This window comes from Asparagus officinalis, chromosome 5, assembly GCF_001876935.1.
Source record: "Asparagus officinalis chromosome 5, Aspof.V1, whole genome shotgun sequence".
NCBI lineage: Eukaryota > Viridiplantae > Streptophyta > Magnoliopsida > Asparagales > Asparagaceae > Asparagus > Asparagus officinalis.
Genome location: NC_033798.1, coordinates 125,052,281 through 125,073,499, shown reverse-complemented (window position 1 = coordinate 125,073,499; position 21,219 = coordinate 125,052,281). Strand labels below are relative to the sequence as shown.

The window sequence follows — 21,219 nt, the reverse complement described above, 5'->3', positions numbered from 1 at the left end:
CGTGCCTTGCTCGTGGATAAGAACTAGTAAAGAGTAATATTGTCCACGTAAACTTTTTCCTAAACTCCCAATTTTAAAGGTAGCGTGATCTCGTAATATTACCGAGGACCTTAGAATTCGGCCCATGCAATCGGCCCAAAACAAAGCGCGGTTACTTAAGCGGTATTAGAATAAAAACCCGACCCGCTAGCAAGTCACGAACTGCCAGTACTTCACTGCTCCGCTCGCTGCTGTCTATTTATAGCCAATATTTACACCCCCGTAACCAGCAGTTAGACCCGAACCCATTAACTAAAAAAAAAAAAAAATCCAAGAAAAGGAAGAGAAAAAGAGAAGACTCTTCTCATCTCTCTCTCTCTCACAGGAAACTCTCTGCTCAAAAATCTCAAACCTATATAAACAAATCAAATCCCTAAATCCCTATCTCTCTCTCTCGCTGCCCCCCTCTCTTTAGAATCTCGATCGATTCCCGAATTCGTCCCAAAACCCTAATCCAAAACCCTAGCTCATGGAAACGGAAACCCTAGAGATCCAGCGACATTCATCGACCCTCAATTGATACCAACGGCGATTCGGGAGGAGGAGGAAACGAAGGAGGTAGGTTTGATTTCGGCGGTCTTCAGCTGTTTGGGTTGTTTCGGATTGGGGCACAGGTCGGGGGCGCTTGATCTGAAGATGGACGGTCGCGATTCGTCGCCGGCGGCGGGGGAGGACGAGCGGAGTTCGCCGGTGACTCATGCGCTGGCGAAGGAGGCGGAGGCGTTGTTTTCTAGTGGCAAGTTCTCTGAGTGCGTGGAGGTTTTGAATCAGTTGTTGGCGAAGAAGGAAGGAGATCCGAAGGTGACATTTTGATTCCTGCTTTATGAGTGTCTGTTTGACTCTATTCATGGTAAAGAACTGTGGTGTAGTGCTGTTTGATTCGGACAGTTTTTGAATAGGATAGATAATTTTTCCTAGGAGGAATGAGGAATTACCATTTTCTGTGAGTTCAATGCAATAAAGAATGACTTGCATAGAAGAAAAACCCAGAATTAGAGTTCAATTAAAGCTAACATACGACGTGCAGATTGATCTGAGTTTTTTTTATGTGTCAAGTGGACTGCTATCGAGACTTGATTATCTAGAGTTTTGTTATATATAACGAGGCACAAGGTTGGTTGTTTAGATTTTTCTTTTTTCTGTGAGCTTGTGATGATAGGTGTATGAGTCAACGGATTACATAATTGTCTGAAGGACCAAAGTTACAGATGCTGGCTTAAAGGCTAAGAGTTGAGTTACTGTGAGCCTCATGTTTCATTAGCAAACCATTAGTGCCCATGCCCCATATTTTATTGTTCTGATTTTGAAATTTTACCATTAACTTGCATATTGCAATAACTATACTATACTAATGCTAGCTGGACGGAGTGTATCAATGCTAAATCTCATGTATTGTATTCTTATCAATCTATATAGTTTTGTTTATGGGGTGCGCGCGTCTAGGGATGGGTTTAGTGCGTTTTAATTGAGACCGATCATTGAAAATATCTTTTAGGGTTTCGATGGCGTGAACAAGATGGAAAGGAATACTGTAGAAGGAACTTGTTGAATAATTAAGAGTTGGTTGTAATTTGGACTAGGATTGTATTGAAGGCTTTTGGTAAATTATTCTTTGCTAATTGCTTAATGCTTTGATGATAACTTTTTAAGAGGATTTTCAGTGATAGGATTAGGCAATGTAACATCTAATTTTGTGTTGTTGCTTCAAACCTGAAGGAAGAAAGCTTCGAGGTCCTCATCATGCTCCAAGAAGGCTCTAATGTAGATTAATTTGAAATAAGCATGGGGAGGAAGATGCATATCATCTTCTGCTGTCGATATATTTCCCTTCTGGGTTTATCCATCGAATGTCAATCTTTTTGAATGCTTAGGGTGACTGTTTAATTTTGTTTACCATCAATTAGAATAAGGTCGATCTTCTTATCAATATGTGAATATAGAACACATAAACAATTTATATTTTCTGCACTTCGCATAAGTGTAAAGTTATCCCATTTGATGAGGAGACATGATGTATTTAGTGGTAATCTTAGTAAGAAAGTGATAATCATTGGTAAGGCTGATGCTGACTCGATTCTTTTGATGATTTCCATATGAGTTCCTCTAAGAAATAATTAACCAGTTTTTTTAAAGGTTTTGACAGTTACACTTCTTGATCACGTTGGACGTTGTCAACTCAAAGGATTCTATTAAAATAAAACTATTGTGGAATTTTCCCACTCATCAAATCAACTTTACATTAGTCCACCAAGAATCGACTTGCTGGAGTACATGGTGATACCATTGTGTTAATGTACATAGCATTTCAGATCATGCCTGCCCTTAAAATTCCATATACATAGCCATGCACTGTTGCTTCATTTTTGGTAGTGCAATGATATTCTCCATTTATTTTGGTTATCTACTTGGAGGCTGCTGGATTATGATATTTTTCTGATTAAATGAGTAAAAAATAAACAAATGTAACCATATGGAATTATAAGTGGAACTAATTTTAGAATATCCTTAATGCCAATTGGATTTATTTTTTGTAATTATAAATGGGGCTAGAAGTAAGAGAGGAAGTCAATAATTGCTTATTAGTCCTGGCTTCTAATGCATTGGAGTCAAATGCAAGAAGCTTCTTGTAAGTAGTTGTAAAAGTTCGAATTTCCTTTGCGAAATTACTTTTGGAAAGAGAGGACTGTATCTAGATGCAAATACAAACAATGAGCATCAATGTAAAACTTAATTAGCTGGCAATATAGACTATATATTTATTAACTTACTGCAAACATCGATTGTAGTATACATCTCATGTCAGTTATACTGTTTTTTGATGGTTCATTATGTGATCATCATGATCATTTCATCATGTCTCACGTGTCTAGTGCTTAGGAATGTCTGTATTTCTAGCGCATAAAAATTTTGTTTCTTGATGTTGCTTATGGTAAAAATCTGGTAGCATCTCGTTCTGATCTTTAACATATAATTTTCTAGATGCTACCTTGACATGTCAAACATCAGGGCTGAATGACTTAGCACACTGGCACTATCTTTATTGCCATTAACACAGCGATTTTTTCGTAGATGGCCTTGGTGTTGTCAAGAATATCAACTAGACCACTTTCCATCTTATCCTTTTTCATCAGTCTGATGGACATGCCAATCTAAAGATTGAATGACATAGTACTAGCCCATTACTATCATAATGGTAGTCTGGTTATCAGTGTTCTCCAAAACATTAGCTGTTTCTAATGTCCTATCGTAATGAAAGTATGGTGTTCAGTGTTCTCCAGAATGTTAGCTGGTTCTAATGTTCTCCATCTCAAACTCTGCTCAGGTCTGCTCTTGAATTGACCATTCTTCAGTTGAGCTTCTATACTACTTGATAGCCTGACAGTTTCTACCTTCCTGTTTGTTCCAAATTGATTTGTTTTCTATCTTATTTTCTCTGTTTGTTTTACTGTTCTTCTGTAGTCTATGCGTAAGAGGCAGGATACAATAGGCAATCAGAACTGAAGCAATCAACTAACAGCCATATCCTTGATATTTGCATGTTAAGTTATGACAAATATGTATTAACAAATTTAGTTTCTCAGTTCCAGATGCTTACTTGAGAACTATTCACTCATGAACATGTGTTCGTTTAGTTCAATTTCACCTATGGATAGCGACATCACCTTTCCATTTATTTTATTATGGACTACACACATTAATAGCTGTCAATGGATCCTTTGATTGTGTTTTTCTCTATATACGTTTCCATTTTCTTTTTTTAATTATCAAAAAATGTTAAAGCTTAATTCTCAATGATCGTTTTTAAGGTGTTGTTCCTAATGAGTTATCAGTCAACACAGTTGCATTTGCTAGCCATTTCTTACAAATACTGATAGTAACCGCTGGTTGAATAATCTGTCATATAATTCTCTATCAACTAAAATTCATCGGAAGATCCCATGTACAACTAAAGTAATTTTATGCAGTAATGTTTGGGGACCCATCAAATTATTAATTGAGTAAAAAAAAACCAGTAGTGTTTTTCTGCTGCATCAAAATCCTTTTCGTATTCATGCTTGCATGCGTGACATATACATCTGGAACAAAATGATTCTTTTAGGTTACTTCCAGAGATTCCTTGACTGACACTTATGCGTTGATTGTCTGTTTTCTCTGTTCAGGTTCTTCATAACCTTGCTGTAGCTGAATACTTCCGTGATGGTTGTACTGATCCAAGGAAACTCCTTGATGTGCTCAATAAGGTTAAGGTAAGGTGCATTTATTTATCATTCCATGCAATATTTCTCATTGATTTGATAGTTGCTTAGATATTTGGGTTATTCTCTAATAGTAATCTAGGATTCCTGCAGTGTTACACCCATGCAGTCATGCATTAACAGTAACCACCACATATGCATTCATGCTTAGACGGTCTTATTGTTGAGATTGCTGTCATATTTTATTTTTGCTTGTAACATTTTTTGCTTTTAGGATTTCTCTTCCTTCAGTGCAGAAATCTATTTCTTCTTTATAGCACTGACAGTTATATATCAGTATTTCCCCCCCTTCCTAAACACGTGCAGTTAACTTTCTATATGACACTTTACATCGCAGAGATCGGTTTATTGATTGACTCATTGTTTGAAAGAATCAATGTCTATGAATTTGTCCTATGCCTTTGAGATCGGTTTATTGATTGACTCATTGTTTGAAAGAATCAATGTCTATGAATTTGTCCTATGCCTTTCTCAATTGTTGAAGTGATGCTTGAGTATGCCTATAGTTCCTTGTTGGTTCTTGTATTTCGTGCCACTTTGCCAATATTACAGCTAAACCGCTGTTGGTTAACTAGTTATTGGTTTTGTTGAAATGCTAAATATGCTATTGGCTGTTTATTGTAATGCAGAAAAGAAGTGAAGAGCTTTCCCATTCAGCAGGTGAGCAAGTGGACAGTGCAGGCAATCTTGGTAGCACTACTTCTGGATCTAAAGGGAGTAGTAATAACCTACATCAGCTATCTGCTACGGATGCCAGCAGTGCATATGCAGATGAGTTTGACACTTCTATTATCACACTGAACGCTGTATGTTTCTGTTGTGCCATTCTTTTTCAATATATTTCCTTGTGCTTGAAGGAAACTGTAGATTATTTGAGTATTAACACGTATTTGATTTATGTGGGTGCTTCTGCAGGCAATTGTACTTTATCATCTGCATGAATATGCACATGCATTGTCAATTTTGGAACCATTATATCAAAACATTGATCCCATAGACGAGGTATGATGCACAGATGATTTTGATTTGTGGTTTGTGCAGGCTCTTTAGTCCTTTTTCTCTCACTTGTTACTTGTTCATTTACAGACAACAGCTCTTCATGTCTGCCTTCTTTTGTTGGATGTTGCATTAGCTTCTCAAGATGCGGAGAAAGCTTCAGTAAGTTCAAACCTTTAATGTACCTTTAATGTACCACACCTTTTTTTCAGTGCAATTGATGTTTGGAAGATACTAGTATAATGCACGTGCATTGCACGTGGACGTGTTGTTGTATTTAATATTATATCATTTAATAAATTATATATAACCATTAAAATTTATTTTATTGCACTATGATTATAATTTTTTAACTTATACTAATATTAGTTCTTATACTATTATTAACATACATTTAATAGTTATTTAAAATCTTCTATTATTATATTATTAAACAATTTATTTAGGAGTATAATTATTAAATAATAATGTAATCATTAAACTACACTATTGATATAATTAAATCATTTAAATTATTAAATATTTATGTCATGTACATATTTTATTACAATATCTATTAAACAATGGCAATACTTTTTAGTATTATATGACTTTATGTTGTAAAGAATATTACCTTGTTCGATAATTAATATCGTCTTAATAATAACAAATTGGATGGTATAAATTAAAAATACTATTATTTAGAAAAAGTAATTTATATAAAAATATTGGATCCTTGAAATATATGAGACATTTACTTTCCAACAAAAAGTGCATGACTCTTAAATTTCAAAGATCCAATATTTTATTGCACTATGTTCATAATGTCACTTTTTTATGTCTAAGACAATATTATAATATCATAAATGGTAATAATCGTTATAATATGAAAATCCTATTTATACTATTATTAATATTTATAATTATGTACAATATTTTATTAAATAAATAATTTCACTATTTTGTTACAATTAATAATTATTTTATAATAAATTATAATATATTTATTAATTTTGTTATCATTATAAATTATTAGTATATTCTAGCGAGTGGCCAAATATTTTGAAGAAAAAAAGAGAAAAGTATATGTCTCATAAATTTTAAGGATCCAGATTTTTTATATAAAGTAATTTTCTAAAATAAAATTATTTTTAACTTATAACATCCAAATTTTTATTACTAAGATGATATTAATTATCGAACAAGGTAATATTCTTTACAACATAAAGAAATAACCCCTATTTATATTATTATTAATAATTATAATTATGTGCAAAAATTTATTAAATGAATGACTTTTACTATTTTATATAATTAATAATTCTTTATAATAAAGTATCATATATTCATGAATTTTGTTATCATTATAAATTATTAATATATTCTATTGAATGGCCAGATAATTTGAGAAAACGAAAAGGTGCATAGTTGATGAGAAGTTATGGATCATTAGTTTTATAATTAATGATGTCATTTTGAGTTATAAAAAATTGAGAGGGTAAAAAAGGAAATCAAAAGTTTTAACATGGGTATTCTCTTTTATAAGTAGTATAGATTGTGATGGCCTTGTATGATTGTTGCAATAACTCAATCACTGTTCTTTTCCTTTCTGTACAAAGTTTTACTTGTAAAGTATATCAAAAGCTTGCATATTGTCGCCAGAGCTTTCTCATGCCTGTTTGTTTTACTTCAACTCTTGACTCAATCTTGATGAAATTCAAAGCTGAAACTTGCATGCAAGTCTCCTTTCAGTCTACTTTTTCCACCTTCTCTTCTTTTTGGCACTCTTCCTGTTGCAATTGTTGGACATCTCCACCATTTCAAGCTATTCAGTGCCAGAGAACCTGTTTCTAGCAAATCTCTTATCTTATTGACTTATTCTCATTTTTTACCACATGTTTACACCAGTAACACTTTCTGACTTCATCTTAATCGTTTATGCTGCACTATAGGAATTACCTTCTGATTCTTCTGTCAATTTATATTTCCTTGGGAACTATCATATTCATTTAGTTTTCTTGTAGTTCAATGCGTGTTCATCTTCTTCATTCTGTTACTGCTGACACATCCTACTTTTGTCTTCACATCTTTTTTCTATTAAGGATCGTCTTAACTTCTCCATCTTATAAGCTAAACTACCAATTTGGCATTTAAAATAGACCTAGTTTATCGCTTTGGTCTCAGGCGTCGTTTTGGTACTTAAACTGTGTAATTGTGGCGAATAGGTACAAAAACTCGTCGGCATTCATTTTCTCCGGCGAGAACTTTTGGGAACATTTCTTCAAGCCCCCTGATCTCTTAAATTTATTGTATTTTACCCCTTCTTCTTCTGCAACCTCCCAAAACTCAAATTTCTTCTACCTTTTTACCCAATGAGACCCTCTTCCGCCCTTTCCTTCTCTCTCATTAATGGAGCCGCTCCTCCTTCAAACTCTCCCAATTCAAACCCAAACCCTAATCCAGAATTCAAACGTAAACCCTAGTGCAAAGAAGGAGTTGAGCATTTGAACTAAGGTTTGGGTATGTATAGGAAGAGGTTGAAGGAGAAGAAGGGCTATATTTATGAAAGAGGAAAAAGGGTGAAGAAGGGTATTATTAGGTAAAGTGGAAGACAGAAATTTGAGCTTGGGAAGGTCGAAGGAGAATAAGGGTGTAAAATACAATAAATTTAAAAGGTCAGGGTGTTTGAAGAAAATTTCCCAACAATTCTCTCTGGAAAAGCGAGTTTTTTATTACCTAATTGCCACTTTTACACACCTTAAATACCAAAAAATATGCTGGGGCATTTTTTAAATAACAAAGCGGTAAACTGAGTTTATTTTAAATACCAATTTGGTAGTTTAGCCCCATCTTACATGATGGAAAATTTCAGCAGATCTCTTGAGCCCTTTATGCATATCTTCAATTATCTTGACAACATTTGAAATGTCTGAATTTTCTCAGATTTACCTTCATTCCTAAAAATCGTCTTATTTTGGTTGTTTCCCCTAAAAAGTATCCTTGTTCTTTGTATGCCATCCTTGAAACCCTCAAATTCATGCATATGTTGGTGGTTCCACCTTTGTTGTGCTTTTTGCTCAAAATTTTTTGACCTGTTCCCATTGCATCTCTTATAAGCCCCATTCACAAACCTTATGAGCTACTCTCATGTGCATACAAATCTCTTGTTTAAATTTAATCCTTATTGTGTTATACATTATACGTACCTCAAGGGCTCAGACATAGCCACATAAACATATCCATTTATATGGCTTCACAATGCAAGTTACATCTGATAATTTCAGACTGTTTTGCCAGCTAAATTTCACTGGAATTAGCTTTCTGAATTGGAAGTAAATTCCTAGACATAGAGGGATCAGTTATCATACCTGAAATACAATTTTATTCCTGCTTTAAACATGAAAGAAATTTTGCTCTTACACTAGTTGGAAATCCATTATCACCTTAACAAACAATTGTTCATGTAGTGGTGAAATATTCCCGAGGGAGCATATTATTGCAACTATGTGTCAAACCACTAATCTGATATAACCTATGTTTGTTAGTTGACTACAGAATACGCTAATCAGTACATGTTACTCATTAACTTTGATGATTAAATTCACTTAGTTGCCAATATTTATTATTTCTAAGCCAGAGCAATCTCAAGGCTCAGGACCAGAGGATTTGTTCTCTTACCTTGGGGAGGTTGAACTACCATGAAAATCAACGGCAACCATTTCACATAACTGAATTTGATTCAAGGCTTTGGCATCTGTTCATAACTGAATTTGATTCAAGGCTTTGGCATCTGTTCATCATGGGGCAACGTTCTCTTACTGGCCGTATATATGCCTAGGAAGTTTCCTTGCTTTGATCGCTTCATGGAACCTGACCCAAGAAATATGGAGAGACGCACCCAAGAATCTTTCGTGCTTTTCATATCTAAACTAGAATGTAACTGGTTGAATCACATAGTTCCTTGTGAATCTGAGAATTCTAGATCATTCATCTCTGCTAAGCCTCTTTTCAAAAAATTATCCTTTTTAAGTTAACTAGCTTTTTATGGTCAATTCCAACCCAGCTCCTAACTGTCATTGATGGGTACCGTTTTGGTTAATGTCATACATGCTACAAGGTATGATATCTTCTTCACCCGTATAGTATTGCCTTGTGTCCACTTCATTATGCGTCTAATTTATCTAGCTAGTGTCCGTGGAGTACAGATCCTATCAGAACCTCCCCTATAGGACGGCGGTGCTTCCAACACTAACCCTCTTCTTAGTCGTGAATGTTATAGATCGCCCTATTGTATGGGATTAATTCTGATAAAATATGTACTCGTTCCATCACACTCATTGGTTAATTTTGTCCATCCATTCCTTTTCCGGAAGTGATGAACTTTCTAGGCAGGAAAATTATGTGCAATGACCTACTGCTTATATTGTGCAGTTTTTGTTGTGTTCTATCTTATACCAAACATTATTCATGCATGTTATTGACTTGCTAAATGCTAATTCAGATTAGGACGGCATTCAACATATTTATCTTAGTCTTTTATTTTCTTTGTTAAAATCGGACAGATTTTTTTTTATTTTGTAAAGCCAATAATAATGTATTTTCAAGTTTTGTAAGATTTTAAGATTATTGCATGACACATTGCTGATTAAGTGTCAGTGACCTATACATACCAAAGCTGGTTTATATAACTGGTTTATAAGTGTCCTATTTATTCATAGTATATTATGTTCTCTCTGTCCCTTACAACAGAGGTGAATGTCTCCCAAATTTATTGTTTCTTACATGCCACAACTAAAATATTGAAGTGAAATGAAATGTAATTTGACCTTATATGTTTGGATGAGCCTTAAGAACCGTGTCATGGTTCACAACATTTGTTCTTTGTTGAAGCATATTGTTGTTTTACTGTTCTTTAAATCTGCGACGTTGATGGTTTTCATGTGAGTAGTTATGGAAATTTTAGAATCTACAGCAAGATCTAATAGTTCTGTTAGGAGCTAAATTGAGAAAGCTTAGAAACTAAAGAACTTGTGTTTGTGCTATGCAACGGAAAGGGGATCTTTTGAAAGGCTCGTAGCAAGGAGGGTCTGAAGTTCGTACTGAATTGTTTATGGGCTTGAAAATTTAGTTGAACCCAGTGATGGGATCTGGACAATGGGAAAACATGGTTTGTAGATGGAGTAGATTATGGGTTTTAGTGTTGGGGGAATTTTTTAAGTTTGGAGTAACATAGTAAAGAAGTTTAAGAAATTGCTTGTGCAATACATAATTAAATAGGTTATAGTGCTGAAGCATTGGCCACTGGCAACCGAAATGACTATTTCCCCAAACTCAAAGTGATCTGAAGTTATAAATGGACCATTTTCCAGATTCTCGATGCCTATTGGCTTGTAAAGGATTCTTTTTTCTGGATAGTTTCCCTTGTCCTTTACATTTATAATCTCGTCGATATTGTGTTATCAAATGAAAAACCAGAACATAGAACACAACTCAGGATTTTTGAATTAGGTTAAGGAATATAGAGATCTCAAAGATTAATTGTCATGTTTGACCAGGAACTGATAGTGGCTGGTTAGCGGATTGTAATAATTTTTTATGAATACCTGGCGGAGATGAACCCATCTAGGCTATCTGTGACATTTGACAAATGCTGTTTGCTTTCTTAAACTTTTTTTAATGGCCTGCATTCTTCCCTCAGGAAGCGCCTTCCGTATGCTTACCCTAGAGTCTGGACCACTTCATTACCATGCTTAGCTCTTTACAATGTCACCACTGGATGGACATACTAATAAAATAATAACACTACTTCTCTGGTTAATAGTTTGAGATTTGGTCTTTCCTCATTTCAATGACATTGTGGAAGTATATGACTTTGGTCTTGTTTTAGATATTTTCTAGTCGGCTAATTTCTCCTTTAGTCTGCCATAATATCTTATTCTTGGTTTCAGGATGTGATCCAGTACCTGGAAAAATGTTTTGGTGTTGGCTACACCATGAACCAGAGTGATAATGGAAACACAACTCAACAGCAATCTCTGAATCAGGGTCTGAAAGCATCGACAATGAGCAGTACCTCCATGACAGATGGGACCAGTTCTGATTCGAGTGCCAACATCAACGAGAACTCTCTCTCAGGAACATTATCAGATGATGCCCTAGAGTATGAGAGTTTGTATTCAACACTGGATGGTAGCGGTCAGAACCTGGGCCGCCGCTCAGTAAATGATGTCACAAAAGCATCAGCTCATCGTGCTGCTCCTGCTACTGATCTAAAACTCAAAATGCATCTCTACAAGGTCCGGCTACTTCTTCTCACTAGGAATATAAAGGCTGCAAAACGAGAAGTTAAGCTTGCTATGAACATGGCAAGAGGAAGAGATTCATCGACCGAGCTAATCTTGAAGTCTCAGCTAGAATATGCCCGTGGTAACCATCGGAAGGCCATTAAGCTTCTGATGACATCCAGCAACAGAACAGAACCAGAAATTCTTAGTATCTTTAATAACAATTTTGGCTGCGTTCATTACCAGCTAAGGAGTCACCACACTTCAGGCCTTCTATTTTCCAAGGCACTGAAAAGCAGCTCGTCACTTCGTTCTGAGAAACCTCTGAAGCTTTCTACATTTTCGCAGGACAAATCGCTTCTCATCATATACAACTGTGGGATTCAGCACCTGGCCTGTGGAAAACCATTGGTTGCAGCTAAGTGTTTTGGTAAATCCAGTTTGATTTTCTACAACCGGCCTCTCCTGTGGCTTCGTCTTGCTGAATGCTGTCTCATGGCTTTAGAGAAGGGGCTTTTGGGATCAAAGGGTGAAGACATAAGAGTTCATGTTGCTGGTTCAGGCAGATGGAGACAATTAGTTATCGATGATTTGAAGTCAACAGATGGATATTCTAACTCAGAAAATACCAATGGATGCAAGCTCTCCCTTCCATTTGCTCGTTATTGTCTGCAAAATGTGTTAATCTTATTGAACAAAACTGAGCAGAAAGCAATTAAATCAGGTGATTCGGTCACTGCCTTGAATCAGGAGGAATCTGATCAGGTAAAATCCGGCAAGAATTCAACCCACAAGAATGCATCGACAGGAGACTCAAAAGCAAATGGAGATTCAAAAGAAAACAAGGGTACTTCGAGTTCATCCTCCATATTGCAGAGCTCTGTTTCTGCATATGAGGACATGAGGAGAGAAGAGAATCACATGATTAGGCAAGCAGTTCTTGGAGCCCTAGCTTACGTTGAGTTATGCTTAGAAAACCCTTTGAAAGCTCTTTCTTTTTCAAAATCACTCCTCGATCTTCCAGAATGTTCCAAAATTTATGTCTTTCTCGGTCACACTTATGCCTCTGAAGCACTTTGTTGGCTGAACCGATCTAAAGAAGCAGCAGAATATTTATCAGTATACCTCACAGATGGCAACAATGTCGAATTGCCTTATGGTAATGAGGATAGAGAAAAGTGGTTCTCAAAGAGAGGGGCTAATGATTTTGAAGATTCAAACAGTTCTTTGCCTTCTAAAAATAATGCCGAAGATACCCAGAGCTTGATGTTCTTGAAGCCTGAGGAGGCTCGTGGGATTGTTTTTGCTAATTTCTCAGCAATGTTTGCAATTCAAAGAGATCTTGAAAAGGCTAGCAGATTTGCTTCTGAGGCTCTAGCTTTAGTTCCTAAGCATCCAAAAGCTTTGCTTGCAATAGCATATGTCGATCTCTTACAAGGGAAGACAAAAGAGGCTATTTCCAAGTTGAAGCAGTTTAACCATGTGAGATATCTTTCAACTGATGTATCGTTGAGCAGCTGATGTATCGTTGAGCAGCTGATGATGAACTCTGTATTTGATCCATGATGCCTGCACCTAGTGAATTTTCGACGAGTGTTCTAGATTTTATCTGTACAATATAACAAAGAATTGTCGTACAATAAGTTCAATTTTAGGTTTTAGGGATTGGTGGCATGGCACAGGGTTTTGGTCTGCGGATGCCCACATTTTCACTTGAAGATGATAGCAGAGAAAAAGGTTTGATAGTTCAATTCATTTAGGATAGTTAATGCAAAGCCTTCATTCATAGCGTCCTCTAGTTTGGTTCCTAGTCTCTGATGAGTACTGATATGTTGTAATTTTGTCCCAGTTTTTACCCCTACCATAATTTTCAAGTATTCACAGCTATCTTATCAATTTGTGCAGAACAATCGAATGTTTAGGTGAAATTTGCCTGTAATCCTACGCAGAATGTGGCTCTCTTGCACTGTTATGTATCTTGTATTCTGATGGGTTCAACCACTTTTTAGGCTCTTCTAGCCCTGGCATAAACAAGAAAGCTTCAACTTTTTTTTCCCTCCTGAGGGAAAACCTATATAAATTACTTAGCCAAAATATTGTGCATACCATGACAACAGTATGGGAAGTAGCTATATGCTTTTCTTCTTATAGAACATTTGAGGGTTATCTCCTTCATTTTCCTTTATCTGAGTTTATTACATTCTTAAGTCCATCTCTGCTCCTCCCTACATCACTATTTTGTTGCCGTAAAACTTGCGCTTGTGTTCGTGTATCATATTTGTGCATATCTTTTAGCTATCAACTTTCAAAGAATACTACTGCTTTGATACGCCTTCGTTCTTGATGACACAAATCAAAGGCGGTATCATAACCGTCTGTTAAATAATGCACGATTATGATTCATGTCGTAGGAATGAGTGTGAATATGATAGTAGTTATATTTAGAAATCACAATGAAGCATAACCATTCAAGATTTTCTCGGATGATGATGATTTTTGGAAGTCTCTCTCCATGGCTAAAATCAGTTATACCCTTATCTTTCCAAGATTTGCAAGTTAACAATTACTTTTGAGACCAACCATTTTCAAACTTACAAATCATAGGTAAGTAAGTAAAATATCAATGTGAGCATGTGCTCTCCTTTCAAGACCTTGATTAGAGATAACACATGCATGCATCTGCCAGTGATAAAAAAGGAAAAATAAAAATAAAAATAAAAATAAAAATTTAAAATCAAACAAGCAGCTACCTATTCACGGACTCACTAGATCCAATAGACTCCTGCACGAATAAGAACACATGCTAGTCACGGGCTAGCTCAAATGAGTCAATATTTCTCAAATTCCAAAACTAAATAGCGCAATTGGCACCAAATTTACAGTTTGTATACTTATTGCTTCCTAAGATTTTAATGGCAAGTGGAGGGACGCCAGCTGTAGAATTTTGGAGCTATCTTTGTACTTTGCATGCAATTTCGGTAGGCTGAACATGGGGACGTGTCATATCACTGCATTGGTTGTTCGTTGTTTTTTTTCGAAGGGTTAGAAAGTCTTTATTTTATTTATTTATTTATTTTTGGGTACCATGGGTTACAAAGTTAGAAAAGGTAATTTGTGTGTGTATTTTGACTTCACATGAGAAAGTGTGGATGGAGTTTTGGTTGTTATTGTTTGATGGTTTTTTGTTGTTTGAGGGAAATGAAAGGAAGTGATTGGCAACTTGGTAATTTAATTTTTTTTGAAAAATGTATGAGAGAGATTGATCAAAAAAGAAATCCTTGCACTGCACCCTCTGTAGAATATCATATAATGAGAAAGAAGAGGGACATATTATATGGCACCCAAAAAATAAAAATAAAAATCGTTGCTATATTTGTTTAGGTATGATATTTTTCTCTTGCGGCAACATCTTAAGTTTTCTAAAAATGTTTCTTTTCCTTTCCACTTTTGCACTAACCAATCTCTTCAATCTTGTGTTCTCTGGGAAAGCTGGGGCCCTTTAGGATCTTTCTTTTGGTTGTAGCCCATCTTAGAAAACAACTAAAATTAGCTAATAGGGATATCAAATATATTTGGTGTTAGAAGTAGAGGTTAAAAAAAGCAAAATAAATTACTTCTTTTTAGGATCCCTTATTAATTACAACTTCTCAGATTAGGAACCAGGCCCAAAGCAAAGTTTTCATAAGAAGCACGAATAATGTGAAAAACAGTAAAAAAAAATGGAATCTTTTCCTCCCACTTGCACAAGGTACCAGCACAAATCAAAACTATAAGGACAAATTTTCAAAACCAACCTATTTAGAAACTTAATTGCAAAAACCGATATGTTTCTAATTTAATCATCAAAATTGACCTAGTTTCAATCAACTGGCTGAAACTGGGTCGATTTTGATGAAAAACATCACAAAACCTTCAAGTCTCGTGAAGTTTAAGCACTCATAATTAAGTTAGTTAAGGGGGCCCAAAACTTCACGGGACTTAATATGAAGGAGGTGTGACGAAGTCGTTGTTTATATCAAAATCATATACTTTCGATGAATTGGTTAATGACTTACAAAAATTTACACTAACCAATTCACATGAGTATCACCTAAACGTTATTTGCAATTATCCTGTTACAGGGAACAGAACAAACGACATCCAAATCTCAAGTGACTGCGATATGGGTCTTATTGGAATATTGCATGACAAGAAGCGTTCGATGGAATTATTTATTGAAAAGCATAACATAAATCTGGGCAAATCGGTGAATCACGATGGAGTATATTCCCACATGTTGGAGGATCTTGAAGTTGACTTCACCAGCTTTTTATCTCCGTAACAAGATGTATGATGGACACAGTCACAATACTTAAGCAGTCCTTCACTTGTGGGCACTTCAAATGCCTTCGATGATAGTACTCACCATCAAGATATAATGCCTTCCACAAGAGTGACGATAGAAGATGATAATGCAAGTGTCGAATCCGAGGATGATGATGAAGAGGATGACTTACAAATCAATAGCATGACGTATTTGATAGATCATGATGAAGGGAATAACCAATATATTAACGGATGATACTTTAACAATGAGTATGTCGTGTTAGAGGATTTGCCGCCCGATGAACTTCATGATGAAGAATGAATTGATAACTCCACGATAGAAAGTATTCCTATCGGTGCTAATGTAGTTGATGATACACAAGGCGAGGACTTCTTATTCAAAAAAGGCAATCTATTTGAAAGCAATGAGAAATTGATTCATGCGCTTCGTTTGTGGTCCATCCAAAAAAATGTCAAGTTTAGACAGATAAAAAGCAATGCAACAAGCTATAATGTAGTTTGTTTTTACCGTAAAGATGGAGAAGAAGAAGATAGTGGTGGGCACCATGACGACAATGTAAAATATCCTTGGAAGCTTAATTCACGCTTGGGTGTAAGAGTAGGCGGATAATTTAAAATCACACACTACAACGGACTTCACACATGTAGCAATCCTCGATTAGAGATGAATTATAAGCACGTGTCCCCCTCTTTCATATATTGATTAATTATGCCTAAACTAATGGAGGATCTTAATTTAAGGCCAAAGGATATTCGTCTTTTAGTGCATAAAGCGACCAACTTGGATGTATCATACAAAAAGTATTGGAATGCTCGAAAGAAGGCAATGATAAAAATATTCGGAGATTGGGATAAATCTTATGAGATCTTATCACATTATCTTGAAGCACTCAAAAAAGAAAATCCAGGGACAGTGTATGAAGTATCATCAAGCCCTGATGATGGCGGAGATAGATGCTTCATAGGTATATTTTGGGTATTTGGGCCTTACATTGAGGGATTCAAATATTATCGTCCTCTTCTTAGCATTGACGACACCCACTTATACGGTAAATATAAAGACATTTTGTTTGTTACAACTAGAGTAGACGCAGATAACGGTTTGTTTCCTTTGGCCTTTGCACCGGTTGATGTTGAAAACATAAAAAACTGAACATGATTTTTTGCATGCATTAGATATCATATCCCTAGTGTGAGAACCCGGTCGATTATATTCATATTTGATAGGATGAAAGGAATTACAATAGCACTCCAACGATATTTTTCGTCACTACATTAACATCGCTATTGCTTGCGACATATTAGGGACAACTTCAAGAGGAAGCATGAACAAGTGCAGCTTCAAGATATTCTTTGGAAAGCTGGATGTGCAACGAAAAATTAGTTTATGAGCAACTACGGGAGAGTATTAAGTTCATTTCACGAGCTGTACATGATTAGATCGAGACTAGTTTTGGGTCCGAACAATGTTGATAAGTGGGCTTTATGTGAATATGATAGGAAATGGTTTTGTATGATGATCACTAACGCTTCTGAGAGTTTCAATGGTATGCTTTGGGGAGCACGCAATATGCCTACAGTCACTAGTTGTAAAAATATGTTACAGACTTAATAAATTCTTTCTTAGACGACGCACACTTGGTACAAATATCCCGTCAGAGCTAGCGCCAAAGGTTGAAGGCATATTAGTGGATTGGATCGTGCAGGCTTGATCATTTCGTATCGTAAGATATAGTTTTAATGAATGGGAGGTCATTGAGGGAATATCACATAGAGAAAGTCGATCTTATAAAGTTAATATGCTAGTGGATCACACTTGTACACGCACTTGCAATATACCATATTACAATAGCTTCATTGTTCCCATGTTGTCACGGCTTGTTCGGATCTACAGGGTGATACGAGGATTTTATATTATACATTCACTACAGATTAGTATTCAACTTATAATTATCAATAAACATACAAAGAGTGTTTTCGTCCATCATATGACAGTCGACATTGGACACAAGGTGGGCCACAGATATTACCTTCTTTGTATAAAAGATCAGCTAGACGACCTCGATCCATACGAATTAGAAATAATATGGATAACGATCAAGAAGGAATTAGGAGAAAAAATAAGTATAGTAGATGCGATCAACCGGGCCACAACAAAAATAGTTGTTCAACTAGGATTATAGGCGTTGATTATTCGAGGATAATTTTATGGAATATATCGCTTATGGTTTTTGTAATATATAACCTTTTAATTATAATCCTTGTTCCCATGTGACAATCGTTTTTGTAATATATAACCTTTTAATTATAATCCTTGTTCCATTTTTATAATATATAACCTTCTAATTATAATCCTTGTTCCCATGTGACAATCGTTTTGGTAATATATAACCTTTTTTCTTTGAATCTTTGAATCTTGAATATGTAAAATATATATATGATTAAGTCATTCAACTACAAAATCTAACATATTGTATTTTAATCTCAAATATATTCGTTATGGATCCGGGACCGATGCAGTCCGACGTATTATACCTTCAGACAAATCATCGTTCACACAAGATTGACTTGGGACAGGTAAAAAATGCTTTATATACATTCCTTATTTTTGACGCTAGTTTTAATTTCCTCAATAAATTTTATTATTTTTGATTAATGTGTAGCCCGTACTAGAGATCACCATAGTGGACCATTCCCAGGGTCACTCAGGCTGGGAGATGGAGGATGAGTGAGTACTACAGTTGGTAGCTCAAGTTGGATTTTGGGAGTGTTTAGCGGTGAGATATATAAGGCTTGATTGGGCCCTTATCAGTGCACTTATTGAGAGGTGGAGACTGGAGACTAGAATCTTTCATATGCATATATGGGAGTATACAATTACACTTCAGGACATAGCCATCATACTTGGGCTCCGCATCGATGTCCTGGTTGTTACGGGCACCGATGACCACAATTGGCTTGAAGTATGTGAGAGACTTCTTGGGCAGGTTCACGATTTGAGGAGTGATGCGATGAAGCTATCGTTGCTTCAATCAATATTTATGGGAGATATACCAGTTGATGCCACGGATGAGACAATTCAATATCACGCCCGTGCTTACATATTACACATGATAGGATGTATGTTATTTCCTGATGCCAGCAAGAGTCTTGTACATGTACGGTGGCTATCACTACTAGAGGATTTTGATGTATGCGGCACTCTATCATGAGGTAGTGCAGTATTGGCATGCCTTTATAGAGAACTAGACAAAGTCTCCTTGATGTAGAATAAAGAATTCCAGGAATGCATGGTATTGATGCATGTATAATTATGCATAAATTTTATTCATATTGAATTTGTTCTCCTATATTCTTTATACATAAATTAATGCAAGTTTGGTCATGGGATGCAAGTATAATTTTGCATAAATTTTATTCATATCGAATTTGTTCTCATATATTTTTTATGCCAAATAGGTATAACGTGAGGTACCGTAAATATAAAATAACGACTAGACATATAGAGTTTTACAGAAATGAGCTTGATGGCCTCCAACACCAATGGGTAAATATAAAACTCAATTCATTATGAATATTTTAATTTTATTGTAGACATTGATAAAAGTTTTTTTTAAATTTTAGTTCAAGTGGACGCCCTATCATCCGCCTGATCTCGATATACATACTCTTGCACCTAACTGTCGAGATAGTATTGCTTTGTGGAGAGCTACAGTCCCGTTGATATGTTGGGAGATTGTAGAGATGCATGTCCCAGGTCGTGTGTTGCGATAATTTCTTCTCTCTCAGCATGTGCTGGTTCCTGTTGAGCAAATCGATCGTAGGCGACGGATGATATCATATCGTATGAACCGGGTAGTATTCCGTACGGCCTACGTAGACAAGTGGAATAATAGGTGGACTTTCATACAGTATGAGAGAATTCCAGCTAAGGGTTATACCGAGTACATGCGTTGGTATTAGAATATCACATGCAGATGGATATGACGCGACCCACAGCCAACAATTGAATACGTACCACACTCACCGATCGATAGTTACATCCCTAGTGTCATGATCAAGAGAGATCATGTAAGTTTTTAAATTAAATTAAAACAACAATTCTTTTTTTATTAAGATATTATTTAGTAAGTTGTGTATATATTGATTAACTTGCAGATCAATGCTTTTGATGAGATTGAGGCTAATATAAATGATCATATCATGACATTCAGGATCCGACGGTCTTAGGGATCTTTAACAGGATCAGACAAAGAATAGCATGTTAGGTCTCTTCTTTTGATGATGATTTACAAACCCTATTATTGGTACTAATTGCTCGTTGATTGATATAACACGTGATGTATTTTATCAAACAATTTAGTGCTATTATTGGAGGTTGGATGGAATATAAGCTATAACGATGATATCCATGGAGGTGGAGGCAAGTTGATGAAGAGAAGCTTTCAAGATCAATATATATATATAGAGGAACTTCATCAATAATATTTAGCAAATATCGTCATTTAAGCTTTGTGCGCTATCGTAATCGATATTTGTATTTTACTTTCTCTCTAGATCATAATGTATGCAAGAATTAACGTAGATAACTTTTGAAGCACTTGGGGATCATTCACACACACTTATATTTTTAACTATTTTACAAAATAGTGAGTTTTTACAAACGATAAATGATATTTCAAAAATTTCTTCTCAAACATGTTTGTTTTCATATTTATAATCATTCCCCAAAATTTTACTATTTTTAGAGTTTATTTGTTATTTTATTTTGAATTTACAAAATTAGATTTTCAACTAAAATCATTATGTCTGGAAGTATCCATTTCCGGTCGACAGGGTTTTACCTATCGGTCGACCGATCAGAGGGTCTGTTTATAGACCCTGCAAACAATCGGTCATCAGTCGATTGACACATAATGTTCGGTCGATCGATGGCGTAGGTTCAGTCGACCGATGGCGTAGGTTCAGTCGACCGATACAACATTATTGGTCGATCGAATGGGCTTGCAACATTTTAGTCTGCCAACGGTCATATTGTCGGTCGACCGACCATAGTCTATTGGTCGACCGAAAGTACTGTAATGGTCAAATTTCCAGACTCCGGGATTTTGGGGATTTTGTTAGTTTTGATGATTTTCTTGAATCTTAGGCTATTGTTTTAAGTGCCTATATATATCTTCCAGCCCCCATTTGTTCAACAACTAAGCTAGCAAGAAAAAATCATTAAGTTTGTGTTTTTGTATGTTTTGAGCAAAAACTTTCATTCTATTCAATTTCAGTTTTACACTTTTAAATCTCACAACCCCAAGCTTCAATTGTCTTCTCTTAATCATTGCCAT

The 21,219-nt window shown here is 35.6% G+C and overlaps 1 protein-coding gene across 1 annotated transcript; it reads left to right on the top strand.

The window, feature by feature from the left end:
* LOC109841133 (CCR4-NOT transcription complex subunit 10-like) lies at positions 291–13,566 on the top strand. Its single transcript, XM_020410004.1, has 6 exons — positions 291–840; positions 4,200–4,286; positions 4,925–5,101; positions 5,211–5,297; positions 5,382–5,453; positions 11,219–13,566. The coding sequence occupies exons 1-6, from the start codon at positions 676–678 to the stop codon at positions 13,073–13,075; spliced, it is 2,445 nt and encodes an 814-aa protein (XP_020265593.1). The 5' UTR covers positions 291–675; the 3' UTR covers positions 13,076–13,566.

Bases quoted from the DNA above. Each gene is read 5' to 3' on its own strand.
- LOC109841133 (XM_020410004.1), top strand. From the start codon at position 676: ATGGACGGTCGCGATTCGTCGCCGGCGGCGGGGGAGGACGAGCGGAGT. The intron at 5,298-5,381 runs GTATGATGCACA...GTTCATTTACAG, and splicing joins ACATTGATCCCATAGACGAG to ACAACAGCTCTTCATGTCTG. The intron at 5,454-11,218 runs GTAAGTTCAAAC...TCTTGGTTTCAG, and splicing joins AAGATGCGGAGAAAGCTTCA to GATGTGATCCAGTACCTGGA.